At 38.8% G+C, this 20,104-nt stretch overlaps 3 protein-coding genes across 3 annotated transcripts; all 3 read left to right on the top strand.

The window, feature by feature from the left end:
* Window positions 1–6,291: 6,291 nt before the first annotated feature.
* Window positions 6,292–6,843, top strand: LOC139128399 (cytochrome c1-like). Its single transcript, XM_070694176.1, has one exon. It carries the CDS (start codon window positions 6,292–6,294, stop codon window positions 6,841–6,843), a length of 552 nt encoding a protein of 183 aa, XP_070550277.1.
* Window positions 6,844–12,332: 5,489 nt separating this feature from the next.
* Window positions 12,333–15,862, top strand: LOC139125533 (peroxisomal biogenesis factor 19-like). Its single transcript, XM_070691600.1, has 4 exons — window positions 12,333–12,400; window positions 12,651–12,845; window positions 13,888–14,055; window positions 14,514–15,862. Exons 1-4 carry the CDS (start codon window positions 12,362–12,364, stop codon window positions 14,637–14,639), a joined length of 528 nt encoding a protein of 175 aa, XP_070547701.1. The 5' UTR covers window positions 12,333–12,361; the 3' UTR covers window positions 14,640–15,862.
* A 1,608-nt stretch (window positions 15,863–17,470) lies between these two features.
* On the top strand, window positions 17,471–20,028 carry LOC139129757 (sperm surface protein Sp17-like). Its single transcript, XM_070695441.1, has 3 exons — window positions 17,471–17,883; window positions 19,089–19,183; window positions 19,858–20,028. The coding sequence occupies exons 1-3, from the start codon at window positions 17,730–17,732 to the stop codon at window positions 20,011–20,013; spliced, it is 405 nt and encodes a 134-aa protein (XP_070551542.1). The 5' UTR covers window positions 17,471–17,729; the 3' UTR covers window positions 20,014–20,028.
* Window positions 20,029–20,104: the final 76 nt, after the last annotated feature.

Raw genomic sequence — 20,104 nt, 5'->3', positions numbered from 1 at the left:
AGATTTTCGGGAGCCCCTTCCCCATGTCGATTGTTTGGAGGCACCTTGCTCCTTTTTATGTCCCTCCTGCCCCTGTAAATACTGTAAGTCTGGCCTGTAGTATCCGTTGTAGTTGAAACCAGTGATATATAGGCGATCAACAACATGAGGGGGAAGCACAGGTAAACTGGATCTCATGATCAGTGTTCGGTTGGCCCTAGTCAGTGACTTTCACTATGTTGTGAACATTGTTCTGTGAAAGACTAAGTGGACGTGTCAGTATCTTCCAGTATGTAGGAAAACCCAGCCACTTTCTAGTGATTTTAGTGGGAATGAGCTTGGCTGCCTTGTTATATGTGGATAGTAATGACCTTGGGTGGCATGAGAACAGTAGATAGGTTAAACGCGCACAGCTGTCTTACTGGGATAGTGCATGTAGTTGGTGGCAGTACCAGTCGGTGATGTGGTTTAGTTGTAAGTGTATATGAGCTGCTTGTACACACAGTCTTGTTGCATGTCATGTTATTACACACACGTAGACTATTCGCACGCAGTTTCACAACTGGCCTGAACGTCAGATCTGTTGTGCAGCCGCACACCCACTCCCGTGCATGCTTTGAATTTTGTTCCTTCGCTTGGGTTGATTCAAACAGGGTGAAGGGAAGGCTGCGGAGCAGGAGGAAGAAGTAGACATTGACCTGAATGATCCGGAGGTGGAAAAGGCAGCTGTGAAAATCCAGGCCGGCTTTAAGGGCCTCAAAGCAAGGAAAGAAGTCAAAGAAATGAAAGAGGTATGAATCCTTGCATCTTTATTGAGTTTTACAAGTTTGAATATCATTAAGAGCATTACATTGTACTTCCTCTGATTGGGCAAGCCATGTGCATTACAGATGTAATGGTCTTGCATATGCAAAATTACTGTCACGGAGTTGACTAGCTTGTACAGTGACTTTTGCTACAGTTTTTAAGGTCTTCACTACAGAACCTTATTATCGTTCCCATCGTTTTCACAAAGGGGATATAGGACAGAGAGGGTGAGACGTGGTTATCAGAAACGTCTGTGCAGATAGCTGTGACAACTCCCCCGGTATACACAAACCGTTTTTGTATTATGTCACACTGAGGAAACTACTGTATGGCACCCTGAAGGTGCTTGCCATGCCAGTAACCCTTAGTTTTACAGAGCAGACATTCCCTCTGCTAACATTACACTGCCAATCCTAATTACCAAATCATGCCATAAGAATTCCAGGGATCAGGAGCAAAGTCCTACATTAATCCAATGAGACTCCTGTACTTCACAGGATTTTGGTAGTAAATTAAATTTTGAACATGTCATTATCCTATAAATCACATAGCAGTCGTATGAGACAGCTGTTGGTCTCATTGCAATCCAAGAGGATTCCCTTGAGAATATTTTTTGCAAAGGAATGCCCCATTCTGTGTCACCAGAAAAGAAACTGACTGCATCTCCAGTGCAGGGAGGATTGGCCACTTAGAATATCCATTAGGCCAAAGTAATTAAATTCTTTGTTTTACATCCACTCAAAATGGGAAAAGGTACGCATCTAAGCGGCTGAAAAACACACACAAGAAAATTAACACAGTGTAATTGATTGCAGCAAATAAAAAATTGTAACAAAATTTTTAGTTCTGAAAAGCTAAGCGGTTACGTCCAAAAATTTCCTATTCAAATTCACTGTGTGTGTTTTTCATGAAGACCTTAAAAACCTAAGTGGATGGGGACGCAAAACAAAGAATTTAATAACTTTGGCCTTATTTGAAATGAAACAGAAAATAAAGAAACGTGTTAGTGCTTGAAGTGTCCTGATATGTGTATTCTTTATATACTTGACAACTTCAGAAGTCAAATTTGATCATGAACACCAGTTCTGCAAACATACGGTATAACTAGTAGATCAGTGTTCAGATAATGAACAGCTGCTGCAAAAAAATTAAAATTTTGAATATATAACATTAGTCATCGTCTTACTTTGTCTGTAATCCATTCTTTCACAGGGTACAGGTTCAAACAAACAATCAGTGAGTTTCCTATTTGGATCTTAAGTGCACAGTTCTTTTGGTGTTATGCAGAACCTCTTATGTTTTTTTCAAAGCATCAGATTGACAAGGGTTGTGGTTTTCCAAATATAACAAAAAGTGAAAGAAAGGTTTCCATGAAGCTAAGCATGAAAAAGCTCATTCGTATATTATAGAAAGCGTTAGCAACTTCAAGCTTTGCTTGGTTGTATAGTTGATCTAGAATTGTATGCTGCCTATTTGACTGCTTCTGGCTCAACCCTTTCACCACCACATGTGGTACATCCCCATTGTGTTCAAAGGGGTGGTTGGACCTAAACATAGGAAGGTGGGTGTGAAAGGGTTCAGCCATGTGCCTTTCACTGTCTTTAACCGCAGACTTTCTGCATTTCTGCCCTTGCATTGAAACATCTGTCTTTCTCGCTTTCCTGACCTATTTTCTCTTCCCAGGACAAGTAGTAGAGGCTTCGTTTAGTTCCCATTCAAGCTATTCACCGCCATGGTTTGTCTTAGTTAACCAAATCTGTGTCTTTTTTGTATCTCACTTTTTCTTTTAACCTCCTTTTTACCTCTTCACCACCAACACCCCCTGCTTCTCCTATGCCACATTCCGAAGTGAGACACAGAATTCCTGGCGGAATGGTTCATTGGGCTGAAGTTGGGGGTTTCCTTGGCTGGGTGAATTGGTAAATTGCATGCCAGCTGCAGTTATCCAGTGTGCTTGATGTTTGAAAGCCCAAGCTATTGCATCTGGTAGGATTTGTTGGAGGAATGGAAATAGAGCATGGAAAGAGATTTGTCACCCTTTGGAAACAAATGTGGAAGACAAAAGATGAATAAAGTTAAATTTGAAAAATGCAATAGAAAGGTTTTCAAGATCCAGCATAACAGTTCGCATGGCCTTAGCTTGACATTTTGATACATTTGTTTTTCATGTCCTTTTATGTTATAAAAGTTATTTTGATTTGTTTTCTTTCTATTGAAAATGGAAAGATGTAATGATAGTGAATAAGACATTCATTCATTTAAGGTAGTATGCACCTCGAAAGTGAAAGACATTCCTCAATGAAATATTCAACAATTCTCTTACCAAATCAAGAATAAAAATCAGGGATCACCGTGCAAAGTTTGGTTCTAAAGAAATAAATTGCCAAACATTTACCAATATTTGAAATTCAAAATGGCCACCATCCCTGTGTAAACTCTTTGGAGAAAAGTGAAAAATTAAAAAGTTTTCAAAATACTAAGATTCTGAAATTTTTCCTCACTCTGACTTTCATGAGCCCCCACAAGTGGTAGATCAGAAAAGAATTGTGAAAATTTGACAGTTCAAACATCTTTCCCCGAGGCACGTCCTACCTTATAAACACACATTTGACAATGTTACAAAAGTTCTGCATTGTTACAACACAATATAAGCTTAAAGATATGTAAAGTGTGGCACGTAGAGAACTTAACTTTGAGTGAAATACTGCAATGATAGATGCCAGAAGAAAAAAGTACTTTTTATATAAACCATCAAATGAACAAGGTTTTGCATGTCATACCCATTCTCTAAATAAGAAACTATAACGTATTTTGTCAAAAGGAAACTGTAATGTATTTTGTCAAAATTAAGTATTCCAGTGATATCCAAATAGACATATTTCAGAAAATGTTAGATACAAATCACTTTTCATACCGATGTAGGGTGACATTCTGATCAGTTATGCAGTTTATGTTAGCATCTTGCATGGTATTATTTTTGTAGTTTTTTGTGTTGTTAAATATGTTCTTTGTCATCAGGTACATTGAAATTAATCTTGTAAAATTGCTGTAGATTCTGTAGATTTGTTATCTGTATTTTCCCCCATGTTTGGAGCTTTTTAGAAAATGCAACATTGGCTCTCAGTGAACCTATCCAAAGCAAATTGGTGAAAATGAACCTAAACACAGGACACTATCACAATTGATAGACAGACGAAATTTCATATTGCAACCATATGCACACCCTAAAAGTTTTTGATACAGGACTGGCAGAGCACCACAGCACTGCAATGCATGTGACTGGACAAACGCACCCCAATATCATGCGCACTCAGTCACAAGCATGTCTGAGTTTTGGTAACCATCCACAGCGTGACATTTAATAGTTGTCGTAATTGAAAATGTAACACTTTTGTCTGTATGTCCTTTGGTCGGTTTTGACTTTGTATGTTCATACATGTACATTCTAATCAGACACCCTTCTTGTTTCAATACTAACATTTCAAAGGAGTCCTAGAGCTAAGTAAGCCACCCTAAGTATGTGGATATCGACACTATGGTATCCTATTAAACCTCCGCACTCTTCATGGTTTTCTCTTTCACAAGTTCAAATTCCTCCATCCCATCTTTTTCCATATTCTGTTCAGTAAAGTTTCCATAGTTATCATTCTTAAGGGAATACCAAGTTCAGTTTTGGCTGTTTCAAATACTGCGTGCAGTGTGCTACATAGATGTTGTACACTGCTTTCTTCATACTGTGAAGACGGTAATGTGTGTCTACAGACCAAGAGTTTTATACTCTTGCTCAAAATTTCCTCAAAGAAGCAACAAGCCAATCTCAAGAACACAAAACAGGGGTCACTGTGCAAATTTGGTACTACGGAAATAAATTACCTAAGAAATACCAATGATTGAAATTCAAAATGGCCACTATTTGAGATGTTAACAATATAAGCAAAAAATCAAATTTTTTGTCTCACTCCATGGAAACCATTTACTCTACACATTTCAATATGAGTCACACAACCAGGAAACTATTGTGAATATTTGAGTCTGAATGCATCCTACCATAAAGTGGTTTTTAAATTGATTATATGCAGCCAGGCTGCTTTCTAAAAACAGTGAACTTTACCAGAAGCTTGCAAAATTACTTGTAAAACAAACAGGATTCAATATCGATCCATTGTAATCCACTTGTCTCTTGACTCAAGTGTTTTCTGCCAAAGTGGACAAACGTCTATGGTCAAGTAGAATGCTGTACCGCACACTGCACAAAACTGAACTTGGTACAGCTCCTTAGCAATCATAACATTAGCAATTGTTAAATTTTATGAAGTATATGGTGAATTTAGAATAACGGTAACTTTAATGACAATGGTTAAAGGCCTTTGTTTTCAAGTAACTCTTATTATCTTTCTTCTGAAGTCGTAGCCTGATTATGTACCGGTATGTTAATGAGGTCAAGGGTCATCGCATGCAGATTCTTCATGGTGATGTTAGTTGGAAATTTAGGCTGGATTTAACAATCTTTCCAGCTGCATCATCAGCTGTAGTGTCAAGAAATAACCTGTGTCCTGAAAATGTTTTTTTAAATAATGAAACTTTCTTACGTCTGGCAGAAGGGTACAACCCAAAAAATTCACATTCCACTCTCTATTGTAAGTCATCTGAACACTTCACCTTTTTTCACACTATAAAATTGTGGAAACAGCGACATTTCTATGACCCATGACCACAGAATGCCAGTGACTATCATTAATTCATTGCGCTAAAGTCATTATATTTCAGCAACTACAACTCATTATTGTTAGTGTTAAACCATTCAATCAATCCATCCTTCCCATGCATGCTTTATACCACTATTAATTAATTTCCAGTTTTACCAGTTCATATTTTCATATTTTGTCGGATCAAACTCAGTTTTTGTTTTCAAATATCACTTCTCATTTAAAATTTAAGTGTATAGTGTCTGGTAATATGTTTGTTGTCACCTTTTGTGTAAATTTGTATAGGCTTTTGGTTTTCTGTTTCAGTGTTTTTGTTTGTTTGTTTGTTTGTTTTTATCCTCATATTTGTATATTGGGTTCTAGAGTAATACACTCAATTTCTTTGTTCTTAAAGACCTAGAGATCCCATCAGTTTTACACCTTAAGTTTTTGTTTCCACATGATGTTTGGTGTTAATTTCATGTTATTTGATGTTATAATTACACTTCCATCTGTTGACCTGTTTCACAGCAAACACAAGCAAAAGAGGAAGAAGCACCAGCAGAACAAACAGAGGTGACAGAGGAGGCAGCACCTGAACAGCCACCAGCAGAACAGAGTGAACAGCCAGCAGGGGAGGAAGGAAAAACAGAGGCTCAGCCAGAAGCAGCAGCAGCAACAGAAGAAGGCGTCGCTGAGGAGAAGAAGGAAGAGGAAGAAGAAATTTGATATTGATCTTAATGACCCAGAAGTTGAAAAGGCAGCTGTGAAAATCCAAGCAGGTTTCAAGGGACTCAAAGCAAGGAAGGAGGTTAAGCAGATGAAGGAGGGTACAGAAGAGAAGCCAGAGGAAGCGGCAGCAGAAGGAGGTGCTCCTGAGGAAGTGGCAACAGAGGAACCAGCCGCAGAGGCAGCACCTACTGAGGAACCAGCTGCTGAGAAGCCTGCAGAGGAACCCGCCGCAGATGAACCGGCCGCCGCAGAACCTGTAGCCGCAGCAGATGCAACTGCAGCGGAAGAAACTACGGCAGCTGAACCAACAGCTGAGGAACCCAAAGGAGAAGAAACAGCTCCTGAGGAGCCTGCCGCTGCTGCTGCTGCTGAGGAACCGGCCACCGAGGAGCCTGCCGCAGCCGCCGCCGAAGAACCGCCCGCCGCGGAGCCTGCTGCAGCTGCTGACGAATCACAACCAACAACAGAAGAGACGGAGAAGCCAGCAGAGGAAACCACAGAGCAAGCAGATGCCCCTGCAGAACAACCCGAACCTGAAACGGCGACCGAACAAGAAGGTGAAGCCCCCGCTGCCCCTAAAGAGGAAGAAACGCCTGCTGAACAGAGTGATGCTGCTCCAGCGGAGCAAGCAGAATCATAACCTATGCCTTGTTGTTCTTCATTTGTATTATAATGTCTACAAATCTCAATCATAGTCATTCTTTCTTTGTTTGCCAATAATCTGAGGAAGACTTTTAGTTTCTAAGTGGACAATTTAAGTCAAAAGTCTCCCTTCTGTATATTTATATTGTGTACATTTATCGTCAATACAAACCTGAGATCTGTAAAAAAACTATATCAGTTGTAAAAATCAAAATTATTTTAGCAGTACTCTGTAGTGTCCCTTCTTCTTCCAGAAAAACTGTAAATGCACTTGGTATATGAACTGAAAAAGTGGAAGCCATAGCCGAGGCCATTTGCAATAAATCATCAAGGCAATCAAATTAATTCTCATTTCTCAGCTGAGACACATCACTCTGTTCAGTCAATCAACTTCAAGCTAAGCTTTAGTGTCAATCAGAAATAAATCATTAGAATCTGAAATATTATCCAAACAAAAGCCGCACAACCTGCAGTCATTCTGACCCGTCCAAGTCCTAATCTTCTGGAATGGTGCCACTCGTTCAGCTTGGTAGGTTTAATTACTTCTTCTCAATGGAGCAAGGGTAGATTTTAATGAGGAACTGTTTCAATACACATCTTACCTTTGTTTGTTCTGCTGTGTTGCAGTGTGTGCGAGCAATGAAAAAGGACTTACTTGTAATTAAGAAGAGATTTACATTTTTTGTTCTGCTATTTCAGCCAGTTTTCAAGTCTCGTTTACTGAAAAAAAAAATTGTCTTTAAGAACCTATTCATGTACTGTCAATACTGGATACAACAATCACACAGTCTATGCAAAATTCAAAAAGCGTGGGATTACTTTTGCTTGAAAAGGGGGATCATTTTTTGACAGCTACCGTACGACCTTTCTGTCATAGTGTGCTTGTGCAATCTGCTTTTTTAGATTGGTTTCTATAAATACAGAGGGAAATTATTATTTTTTGAATTAGTAAATTATAGTTATTGCAATAACCGTTATTGTGAGACAGGGCCCAGGATAGATACTAGGAAAAGATGTCCGTGTGTAGAGAATTGTTATGCTAATGTGTCCCTGCTTTCGAAAAGAGTCCAACTGACGCAGCAAAAGTTATTTGAGTTTTCATAGTTACATAAAAACAGAGTTTGTTCCAGTGTTATAGCTGTCTTTTTACAGACACAGCAGTTATTAGTGCAATGAGTAGCTACCCATTTCAGAGAGCGACCATCAAACTATAAGAATAGTTTCTTTTGCAGGCATATCCCATAATTGCTATCCCCCTCACCAGCAGGATCAACCGACAATGCACAATCACTTTACCCCTTATGAGTAAGGCAACACTTGATAGTAATCATTGTAAATACAGCTAGCTTGGTGCGCTTTGGGAAAGGATTTCACTTCTGCGACCTTTCAAAAGATATGTATCTTGTTACACTTTTGAAATTAAAGTTGTAACCTTTTTAGGTTTTTTTCACTCTCAGTAACATATGTACATGACTAATTACCATGTAATTTTTTTTCTTGCATTTTCACAAAAATAATAATAAAATATTCATAAACAAAGCAGTTCTGTTCCTTGGTGGCTTTCTCACTGGTTATGGTGGCTTGCATATTAACAATTTTTTTGCTGAAGCCAAGATATGATAATAGGATATCCCCTTATGATCATGATATTTACTTATCAAGCCATTTTTCTTGCATCTGCAAGTTACATAAAGTCACCGTTGCCATGCTAGGGAGTTCATTCTATTTATACATCCTCTTATCCAATATCATGGATCCCGCAATATCAAAAAATATGATCAGCTATCAATGATATTCTTTAAACTCATGTCTTGTAGTCAATATATTTCTTCATTATTCATGATGGTGTATAAGAGGCATGGCTGTTAACTAAAATCATGAGGCCACCCCTATCCCCCACCCCCTTCCTGCTTTGAAGATTTATACTCTCCACAGTGTTAGTCTATGGCTCAAATTAAAATACATTTTGCGTAGCAGTAATATATGAAAGTTGCACATTAGATTTAATCAACTCATTCTTTGTATCAGTGAAATTTCCAATCAGGCAGTTGCAATCCGTCTCTGTCATTAACTGAACCTGTAGAATGGCATTTTGCCAGGTTTGGGAAACTACTCAATCATGAAGTTTTAAAGCAAAATTATTCTTCCGGCGTCAAATTTTTAACCAAATCTCAGCAGTCAAAATCAATTTCATAAACCCTTCATGCAAAGGTTGAATTATACTGGCTTACTGAATAAGCTTACCAATGAAGTTACACAACAGAAGTGTGAACTCTTCTTATATGTGATCATATCCACTTTGGTAAATGGCCTTGATTATCAACAATCTTTGAGCAGCCAACATATTTCTGTATCGTTATATGACGAATCTCATTGTCTAGTTAGTCAAATAATAGATTCTAATGGGAAGTTCAGTTGCCTCCGTCAACTTTTATGAAAGTTCAAGATCATGTCGAGGTGACAGCAGGCTACCCTGCGATACAGCGGTACATCTCATGAATGCGGAATTTTGCCAAGTCAGCAATTTTTAGGTAATTTCATCGTTATCTCGTAGAAGAAAACGTAAAAATGAAAATTCAAAAGCTTCTTCACAGTTCAGTTTAATCCGAATGTAATATTAGTATGATAGTATTTGTTGCATTTTGGCACATTACAATGACAACGATGACAAAGCTAGTCCCGCCAATTCACCATGTTTGTTGGAACATTGGGGTTTGCAATTTTGGAGCGAGGACAAATAATCTTGCCCTAAAATTTTGTGATCCTAAGTTTACTAATATTGTTGAAGGGAGATAAAAAGATGAAACTGGCGTTTTAATAAAATCAATTGTGACATAGACAAGGTAGGGATATACAGTAGGTCTACATTCGAATGTTCCCCTGCCCATCCTTGGTGCGTGAAACCATAGGCTACGATGAATGATACTAAACTGTTACGCCTATTACCAATACCTGGTCATGAGGGCTATTTAGCGCCTGTTTATAGCCCCGACTGGAGGGGCAGCGCATTAGAAGCAGGGTATAGCGATATGGCCACGAGGGGTAATGAACGGTTGCTATAGCCCGAATAAAGACCAGGTTGTAGGTGTTTCACAACATGCCACACGCTCATGTTGTTTTATCATAGTTCTTTATTTCAGACTGAAATGTCCATATAAGGAAAATACAAAAGGAAGCACCTGAAAAATTCACTCAGTCCCTGGGATATATGCTTTTTGCTCAAAAGTTTACAATTTGAAAAAAATACACACCAGAGGAAAAAAAATTACAAAAGATACAATTGCTTTCTCCAATGCTTAAAGAATGTACTATCTGTCACTCTATCTGATGAACAGATCGCACCAAGTAATACATTTGATGACTTTTCAAGCCTACACTTAAAACTGTACATATTACGCCTAATAAGTTCACCTAGAGACATGACATGGTTTGTTGCGAACATAGCTGATGCACTACAAAATGGAGGAAGACCGAGAAGTCTTCTCCAGACGTTGTTATACATAGTTTTAAAGTTGTTCATCAGTTTAACTTTGAAGTTCACCCAAAGATTACAACAGTAAATATTGCTACAATATGCCATAAATAATGCTTTCTTTACATTCGGACTACATACTTTAAATTGTCTGAGTAACATGTTTGCTCTTACACAAAAAGCACGTCTCTGTCTTGCGATATCCTCGTTGTCACACCCATGTTTTATTTTATAGTTTGAAAATTTTGCACTGCAACAATCCATTGTGACAAGTTGACTTTACGATTTCTCAACAGCGGTAACAGTAGTACTAATTTCTTCATAAAAATATGCTAAACATACCTATCAACATCCCCGGTTGCACTTGAATCTTTGTCGTCGATGAGCTGTTCAAGTTCCTACGCTGTTGGAATGGAAAATCTTGCTGTTTTAGAGAGGGGTTTGTTGCTCATTCCGGGCACTCATCACGTTCTAGTCACCCGCCGCGCCATCGTTTCAAAGCTGCAGACGACAGTACGCGTATGGTCACGTGACCAGGCACTTTTCCAAATTTGGCATTTTTCCAAACTTTTTCCCTGGGGGAAATGGTCTTTCAAAAATATTGTATGACGTCACTTTTGTCGATTTAGTGGGGACTACGCATATCTACCTTCTTGTCACGTGACGTATTCTGGCGAATCGCAACACGAAATGAGCATGTGGCGTATTATAATTTCTTCTAGAGGCCTAATGAGAGATCGGTTACCTCCAAATTAGCCACCGTGCACTGGAATTATTCCAACTCATTAAAAGTGAACCAGGCCTTTAGTAACATTCGACAAAATACCAGATGCGTAGTTACTGCCAGTTCCAATCACGCGATCATCTGAGTTGACTGGCGTGATTCAGCAGACTGGCGGGGAGCCCTTTGGTACACATCTTCTTCGAAAGCGAAAGACTTCAATTGTCGCTTAAACTTTCTCCCAGGAAACTTTCAACCATTCTTTTTTTTCAAAATCAAGAAAAATCAGGGACTACTGTGAAAAGATTGTCACTAGAGAAATAATTTGCTTTACCACCCAAAGCAAAGCGTGCCTGACAATTGCTGCAGTTTCGTAGCCCCGCAACTCCCCTTAAAGTTTTTTTTTTAAGGGGAGTTGCGGGGCTACGAAAATGCAGCGAGCCTGACAAGTACTCAATGCAAGCTCAAAGGCGACGCTTCGTTCCCAGGCTAAATGAAATCCTAAAATTAATATGCGAATATTGTGACCGCACTGTTTTACATGACAGATGTGAAAACAGAAGAAAAGAAAGAGGATGAAGTCGCTAAGACAGAAGATCCGGAAACAGCAGAGGTATTATGAGAGTATACCTACAGCCTTTACATTGTAATGAAATGTTTGCAGTGTGTGAAATGGCAGCGAAATTTCCAGAGAGAACAGGGCTTGAGTCGATAAAAAGATCACCAATTCCTAAATTTACAAAATATGTGTATTTTTGTTAATATTCTAACGTGGTACGGAAAACGGATATTCGAGGTAAGAATGCAAGTCCCCTACTGTAATGAGTAATGCTACTTCGACCTCGAAAAAATTCGCTGAAGATTTTACAAAAAGAAAATCTTAGAGCCACATAGGTGTAAGGATTTCTATAAATGTAATGAATTTGTTTCATCACTGTAGTTTTGTTTATGTATTTCGATTTCATAATATGTATACTGGTATGTGTTTTATTCGTTCCTTGATATCTTTGTAATTTTAGTCTGAGATGACCAATGAAAAGGCGGCCAAAATTCTCAACGTACTGACAAAGTTCAAGTCCTTCAAAACGCCTAAGAAGTCTACCAAAAGCAAAGGTGGGTGATCTGTCTAAAATGAATGCTTTAAAATCGAATTATCAAGGTTTTTTTTTCTAACGTGACATTTCGGTCATAGTCTCATTATGACTAAATCCATCATGCAATTCGTTCATAAATTTACGCATGTATATATCTTTCTTTTATGAACTTTCTTTCGTTTTTCGTTTTCGAAGGCGGACTTTCAAACACCTCGTTGAGAAACTAAGAATGTGGAAACAGAAGGTGAAGGAACTGATGGAAAAAGAGGTGAGGTCTGAAAAAGAGATTATTGATAAAAAAATTGTCACATCCGTGATGCATTTTAAACTCAAGCTTTTTTTTTTTTTTTTTTTGTTAACGTTATTTACAATTGCTTCTCATTACTAGAAAATAGCTGCAATACCCGAGTTAAGGTTGCTAGCTAGACTTAGTTCTTCTGACTTTGAAGAAATAAGCGAAACTTTGAGCATCATTTCGCAAGTCAAATTATCACATGTTGATCTTTTGCATCCTTTAGGCATCTGGGCGGGACTTTGTCAGCGGCATGTTTGACACGATAGGCACCACATATGAACGTGATGACGAGAGTGACAACGAGAGCGACGTCGACGACGAATACCTGGATATGTTTTCGACCGGCTTTATGGGGATGTTTACCGTGCTCTTATCCAAGGACTTCCTCTATCCTCCGTTGAAAGTGCTGAACGATGCGGTAAGTCAGGGAGAGAGAGAGAGAGAGAGAGAGAGAGAGAGAGAGAGAGAGAGAGAGAGAGAGAGAGAGAGAGAGAGAGAGAGAGAGAGAGAGAGAGAGAGAGAGAGAGAGAGAGAGAGAGAGAGAGAGAGAGAGAGAGAGAGAGGTTTCAGTAGATGGATACGAAAGAAAAACTATGGTATTCCCTGGTAGTCGGAGTATGCTTGACTTACGTAGCCTTACATTAGAAGTGCAAGTATAAACTTGTGTTATGTCTTTTCGGGAACCTAGTATTACCTGGTATTACTCAGTCTAGAGACATGCGCATATGTGTTCATAGTTCAGTAGGTAGGAAACGACAGGACGAGAGGAATAAAGTCCGCCCATAGAATGCGCTAGATCAGATAGATATTCGGAATCTCAAAGTGTTTCAGTACTTCTCTGGTCTACCACTTGTAGGGGTTAATTTTAAAGATTTTGGTGTAAGACACTGAGTTTTACCCACCTTGACGTGTACAAGTCTGGTTTGAATATCGGTATATGTAGGGTGATTTGTTTATCTACATTTAGTACCTAATGTACATGGTGACGACTTACGAAAGTTCTATTGAGGGAAGTTGAGCGAAACTTTACATCTTTTACAAGTTGAACTCGAATTACGCAATTTAGTCGATGGATAAAATGTTTCATTGTCAGACAAACGATACAGTGTCGATGGTGTGATAGTTTTATTTATAGATTCATTTATTTATTTATTTATTTATTTATTTATTTATTTATTTATTTATTTATTTATTGAGGTGTGATGAAAAAGGCGCGGCATTCGTTTGTCCCATTTCAATACGGTAGCATTATGCGTCTGGCGAGAGCTTTTTGACGAGTATTTCTGTTTGAGATAATCCATTGCACAAGGGGCCACCTTTAACCCTTTCACCGCCATGGTTTGGCCCAAATCCATTGTTATCCGTGGCAATAGTGGACTTGTTCACAGGGAATTAGGGTATGCAGATTAAGCTGTTCTGCACAGTCACCCATTTCTTTCGTTTAAATTCATTTCTCGCAGTACCCCGGATGGCTTGCTGAGAACAAGGGCAAAGTGCCCGTCTCCGACTACGACAGGTACACCCGTCAGTACGACGCGCTGCGGAAGGTGTGTGACGCATACGAACACGACGACGACGCCGCCGATCCCGAGGAACGAACGCTAGACATGATAGAACTCTTAGAAGGGGTGAGTATTGCATGGTGGCCTTATGTCAACGTCGTTTATGACAACTAGCATGAGGCAGATTTGGTCACCCCGAGGAATATGTGACATGTACACCTCATACTTTCGAACGTACGCATTGATATGGTAGTCATTTTCGGTTCAGAACACGACGACCTCTACATTTCATTCTTCCCATCCCTAAATTATGTTAGATTAGAAAGTGTTGTGTTTACAAATAAAACGCCTAGTTTAATTAAACATGCTGTGAATAAATCCTACAGTTTTCATAGAACTTGAGGCTGTTGGTCACATGCAGACTTCAAACCCAACAACGCTTCTTCCGTACTATACACTTGAGTATGAGTCAATCTCTTCTACGGTATATTAACCAAGTTTATTGGCTGTCATACACACTCGTTTAAAATTTTCGTTTGCGCCAAATCTGTGCCAAATAATCGTATTTTTTTTTTATTTTCTAGCTCGGCGGGAACGGCGAACCGCCGGAGGAATTGCAAGCCAAACAAGCCGCCGTTAAAATGAACTTACAGCTCATCAACAAAACACTACCGGAAGACGTTAGGAACGAAGAATGTTCGATTTTGTGAGAGAAGAAAAAAAGACACGACGACAAATTATATTTTTTCTCTTGGGAATGTTTCTATCGATGTAACGAATAGACAATCTATATATTGTGTGTCACTTTTCATAGACGTATTAATTGAGAATTTAAGCAGTACTTCTATAACTGTTACGAAAATGAACGCGATTGGAACTAATTTGAGATAATTGGATTTTCATATTTTTAAAATTTCTTAAAAATGTTAGGTGCTCTAAAGTTGATTGTTGCCATATTACAAATTACTCATAAAAACAAGTGTGTACCTTAAAAAGGAAAGCGGATGAGCTACATTTTCAGGTTAAATAGACATAACTTCACCATCCCATTATATCCCAAATTAGTTCCAATCGTGTTAAAGATAAAATTATTTGCTTCATGCTGTGGCTAATGTGTGACCTTTGAACGTCGAAGGACATACAGCATGACGTTTGTACTTCAGAACATCAACTATGTCATGGCAAGGGTCAAGAGTTGCTGAAAAAAATACAACTACTATGGTGGGAACGTAATTTTACAGAAGCACGTTCTTTTTATTCGGAAACTTACCTGTCAATCATCTTCGATAAAGGTGGCTAATGTACTGTAGTAAAATTACTGTAAATGTATATACCTCGCAAGGCTTTTTATGTCAAATCATCTGACAATAGTAATTCTCTCATATTTCGATAGAAAGCCTGTTCTTCCATTTCATTCTGGATTTTGACGAAAGTAGCCCCACTGTGATCTTCGTTTGTTGCTACTTGAAGGTGACTGGCCGCTATTAGTGGGTCACAGACATCGTAAGGATGTGTTCACACGTAGACTTGTATGTTTATATAAACTTAAAGGAAAAAAACCCGCAAAATCCAATAGTTCCAGATAAGCGTAGGACATAGACTATAAAATGTTAAATTGTCACCAATAATCAGGTCATCCATCTTTTTACGGTATCTGCATAATCAGCAAATTCGCAGGAATTCCCTTTTTGTAGATCGTCTTTACATCACAATTATATCAATTATATTCCAGTTTTTTTACTACATCATTAGATAGATAGATAGATAGATAGATAGATAGATAGATAGATAGATAGATAGATAGATAGATAGATAGATAGATAGATAGATAGATAGATAGATAGATAGATAGATAGACAGATAGATAGATAGATAGATACTATGTCCACATAAGGGGAGAGAAAGAGAAGGGGACAGACAGGTAGACAAACAGACAGACTGAGTTACAATATGCATAATACAGAAATGCAATACCTTTTGTACACAATAAAACACAAAGAATAAACATGATTTTATCATACAAGATTGACTTTCTGATTTTACGTATTCTTTGGTCATGTTTAATTTCATTGCCATTGAGAACGAGTTGTTGATGGCAGTCATTATGCCCAATAAAGGCAGCATGCAGATTGCCATACACGAAAACCCCTGACGGTGCTCTAAATGTGAGCTACAACCACAAATGAAATGTACGTTGTGCGCTTTAAGTTAGTATACACCCTGAAAGCACAAGACTTACTTTTGCTCCAATTTTCTTCGATTAAAACCTTCAACCATTCTCTTACCAAATCATGAATAAAATTCAGGGGTCATCGGGCAAAGCTTGGTATAGAGGAACATATTAACTAAAATCAAATGATATTTTAAATTCAAAATAGTCGGCCTTCTTGTGTAACTCATGGTGAAAAATGATAAAATTTTCGATTTTCGAAAAAACGAAGACGGTGAATCTCTTTCTTCCATCAAGAGCTTTCAAATGGGCCCTCACGAGTGGTAGATCTTGAAAGTACCGAAGACAATTGAGAACCCGAATATCGGTCTCCAAGGCGCAGTTCACCTTGATGGCTGACTCTCCATGTAGTCACTTTACCTAGATTCACTTTGGCACAAACCCAGCATTTACTGTGCGGCACACTTGGGTCTCTGCATAGCGAAATAAGAATGAAATGACTGCATGAGTACATAAATCAATCATTGTAGCATGTTCAAATTATAATTTTCTAATGTAGTAGACTATGGACCTAGAAAGAAATACCTTAAGTTTCGATAATAGATCACAATTGATTGTCGGCCTCGCCAACCTATTAATTGCCCGGGTTTGAGATGTCCGACAAACTTCAGTGTGGGAGAAAAACAGAAAAACCAACTTTGTGATTAAAACCACAAAACAACCCTACGTGAGAGGCTGTGATCACTGGTACTTCAATCGACGGACGCTAATGTGGATAGTAAATCTAGAAATTTCTGTCATAACGTCGAATGCACAATGCTGTATTTTGCAATGTATCTTCAAATGGGTCTTTATAGGTCACATGAAATTATTTTTTCGTAAACATGAACTTATTCAACGTCAATTGTGCGAATCACCACACAGGAAGAAATGACTTTGCGAAATGAAACTGAAATACTCATTTACAATTATGCTGAGGGGACAAGTGGTTCACGCCATACTATTGTGTTATAGATCCTCGTGTCACGGTCAATGGTAGCGTTATCATGTTTTATTACAGGGTTGTCTCACTTCGCGCACTCTGTGCCTCGCTTCACGGCATTATAAGCCTTTGTTTATGGGACTAACTGCAAAGGACCAAAAAGATTTTCTCCATCATATCTTCGATTGAACTGGGCAGAAACTTCATAAATCTCCGTTATGCTGCGGGTAAAGCATTGTGGGTATACCCACTAAAATTAACGGGCGTCCATAAACATTTATCGCCGCGTAAAACAGTACCCAGCAGCTTCGTAAATTAGATCTCTTAGACTGTCTCATGAGCCCGTAAAAGTGGCATGTGACAATATGTATTGTTCCAGAAAGAGAGATACATAATCGCTTTCTTTCTCACTGGCACACGGGACACATTTTTCAAGGTAGTCGCATTGGTCAGTCGGTTTGATCGGGTCGAGCGGACGGGTCGATATGTTTGTCCCGTAGGTATGTTGTAATCAGGGTCATAGCTAGTGCATGCCTGTGCACCAAATAACGTTCGCAGCACACAGATGTGGAACATTTTCCTACAGCCTTTAGCATTTCACGGAGCGTCGCGGACAAGTGTGGATCATCTCAACGCCAAGCGGAGACAATGTCCAGCGCAGAGGAACAAGGTCATCATGGACTGCCGGAATACTTTGTGACCCTCCTAGATTGTCTGACGACAGAAATACTCTTTCAACAGCCAGACGACATCTACAAGTTTTGTGCCGAGTATACCGGGGCCTTGCAAGAAATAAGAAAAGGTCAGTTTTTGTAGTTACACGTTCAGGTTATTCTGAATTTATAGTGTAATAGTACGGGCAGGAATTATTATGTGAAAATTCAAAATCACCAGTTTTGTAGACCGCTTCCTTCGTTTTAGACCAGAGACAAATTTCTATGTTCGCACAATTTCAAATCAGATTTAGATCTGATTAGTTTAAAACTTCTCCCGTCAAAACGACAACCAATAGGCAGCCATCTTGCATCCAAACAACTATGGCTGACTTTGCCGTTAATGACAAGACATTGAAAATTGGTCAGAGCTTCAAATTCCATTTCGACGATCAGCTTTCAACAACGCAGATTATGTGTAATATACATCTTTCGTAATTGTCAAAAAATTGTGCAACCTGACAAAAAGTCGGAAGAAGACAAAACATCGGATGACTCGACTGTCACCGTCACAGCGGTTTACAAAACGAGAGCAATTCACTGTAACTAAGGCAATAAAAAGATACGGCGAGTATACCATGTGATTATTACAATAGTTATTGGTTTACCTCGGGTTCAGAAATCGAGTCAGCAACAAATAAGATATGAAGATATGATCTAAAAATTTGTAAAACCAAGCACCTGTTTAACTTCCTATGCCCTACTTTATATTGTAATATTAGCTACCTTCATATGAATATGACATGCCATATAAATATTGCAAATCATCCCCTTAATTACGTGCTCGTCTCTTTTTATTAGCTATGAACGAATTGTTTAGTCAGGGCAATAATTCTCCGTGTTGGTGATCGGTACAAGTAACTGAATGGAGTGGTTTAGCGTGGTATAGTTGACGTTGACTATTGTCCTCAAAATAATATGCAGAGTTAGGGTAGCTATGGGAACATACGTAGCTGACACAGTTGAGGTTCGTGTTCAAAGTTTTAAATGTAACACGATTGATTTTAATTTAGGATAATTGGATATTGTTGTAATATTGGTTTAATTGGCAAATTTAAGCTCAGTTTTTTGCAATTCACTTGTTTTATGAATATTGCAGCTGTCAGCTATGGGCACCTAACACTTGAAAATTTGAACAATTAAGAGATCCTATTATCCTAAATTAGTTCCAATCGTGTTGTGTTTTAAATATGATGACGTATAATGGTTATTGTGCAAGTCAAAGTACCGTTAGTTGGCCCACGTGCAAATATCGATTGATGTTGGCCGACGGTACTTTATTTTCTCTCAACAGCGACTGGAAAGAATCCACTTGAGTTTCTTACAAGCATGCCCGAAGACGCCGAACGCGCGGTGTCGTCTATTTCATCCAATGTGCGTCAAACCCAAGTAAGTGGCGCGGAGAGTAGCATGGGCAGCGATTTCAAGATAGAATGCGGGAAATGTCTTGTACAGGGCGTTGAAATGTGTGAATGTTTAATGAAGCTTTACAGCGATATAAAAAAGTCGTCTGGGATTTCTGTCCAGGCCTGTCTCTGGTTTTTAATAGTACTAATTTTACTTTCATCTGACTCAGCAATTTTGTAATCCTAGCTATTTTTTAATGTTCGTCAACAAAAGACAAGGCACGCAGATTATTTAAGACAGTCTTTGTGCGTTCCCCACAAGCTTCAAGTTGGGATCGTGACGTTTCAGAGTTCGTTCATGTCACAACAATCAACGATTTGCCGTCTTTGACTGTGTTCCTTTCATAGGGTATGATTTCACGAAATCAGTTTTTGGCCGTTCAGTGTGAATTTTTTTGTCATGCGTCAAAGCGATCGCTTTTTCGAGGGAAAGTTATTGAAAATTCAAGTCCTAGTTAAGATGTACAGTGCCTGCGTAGGTGTTGGACAAAATTACCCCCCGCCATAGAAATCGCACCAAGGGTATTGCTGTTGGAGGAATGTGCACTGTATGTATACCTTGTGATGACGTAATTTAGAAAACGTTGCGAATTCAACCTGGGGATTCCGCAGTAACGACTAATCTGAGCCTAGCCATTTCTCAATTTTTTGTCACAGGTTCCCACCGACACGCCGCTCACAGAAGTTTCAACTGCGATCGTCGACTCGTCTCCGAGGCGACTGGTGGATTCACAGATGACGGAAATGACGTATGATATCTATTCTGAGAGTGAATACAGCGATGAAACGGTGTCAAACTACAGCAGGGTATGAACTTTAAACCAGTAAAGTCAGCGATTTTGCTTCCAGTTCTAAAAACTGCGTCATTTAAACATAGCAGGAATCACCACGTGTTCAATAATCG

The sequence above is a fragment of the Ptychodera flava genome, chromosome 3, assembly GCF_041260155.1.
Source record: "Ptychodera flava strain L36383 chromosome 3, AS_Pfla_20210202, whole genome shotgun sequence".
In the NCBI taxonomy this organism is placed as follows: Eukaryota; Metazoa; Hemichordata; class Enteropneusta; family Ptychoderidae; genus Ptychodera; species Ptychodera flava.
Note: the sequence above shows the minus strand (reverse complement) of the source record. Positions and strands in the feature narration are given on the sequence as shown.

What these genes read in the sequence shown, in the direction of transcription:
- LOC139128399 (XM_070694176.1), top strand. Translation starts at nt 6,292, where the DNA reads ATGAAGGAGGGTACAGAAGAGAAGCCAGAGGAAGCGGCAGCAGAAGGA.
- LOC139125533 (XM_070691600.1), top strand. Translation starts at nt 12,362, where the DNA reads ATGTGGAAACAGAAGGTGAAGGAACTGATGGAAAAAGAG. An exon ending in TGAAAGTGCTGAACGATGCG is followed by an intron (nt 12,846 to 13,887) that starts GTAAGTCAGGGA and finishes CATTTCTCGCAG; the next exon opens with TACCCCGGATGGCTTGCTGA. An exon ending in TGATAGAACTCTTAGAAGGG is followed by an intron (nt 14,056 to 14,513) that starts GTGAGTATTGCA and finishes TTTATTTTCTAG; the next exon opens with CTCGGCGGGAACGGCGAACC.
- LOC139129757 (XM_070695441.1), top strand. Translation starts at nt 17,730, where the DNA reads ATGTCCAGCGCAGAGGAACAAGGTCATCATGGACTGCCGGAATACTTT. An exon ending in CTTGCAAGAAATAAGAAAAG is followed by an intron (nt 17,884 to 19,088) that starts GTCAGTTTTTGT and finishes TTCTCTCAACAG; the next exon opens with CGACTGGAAAGAATCCACTT. An exon ending in CCAATGTGCGTCAAACCCAA is followed by an intron (nt 19,184 to 19,857) that starts GTAAGTGGCGCG and finishes TTTTTGTCACAG; the next exon opens with GTTCCCACCGACACGCCGCT.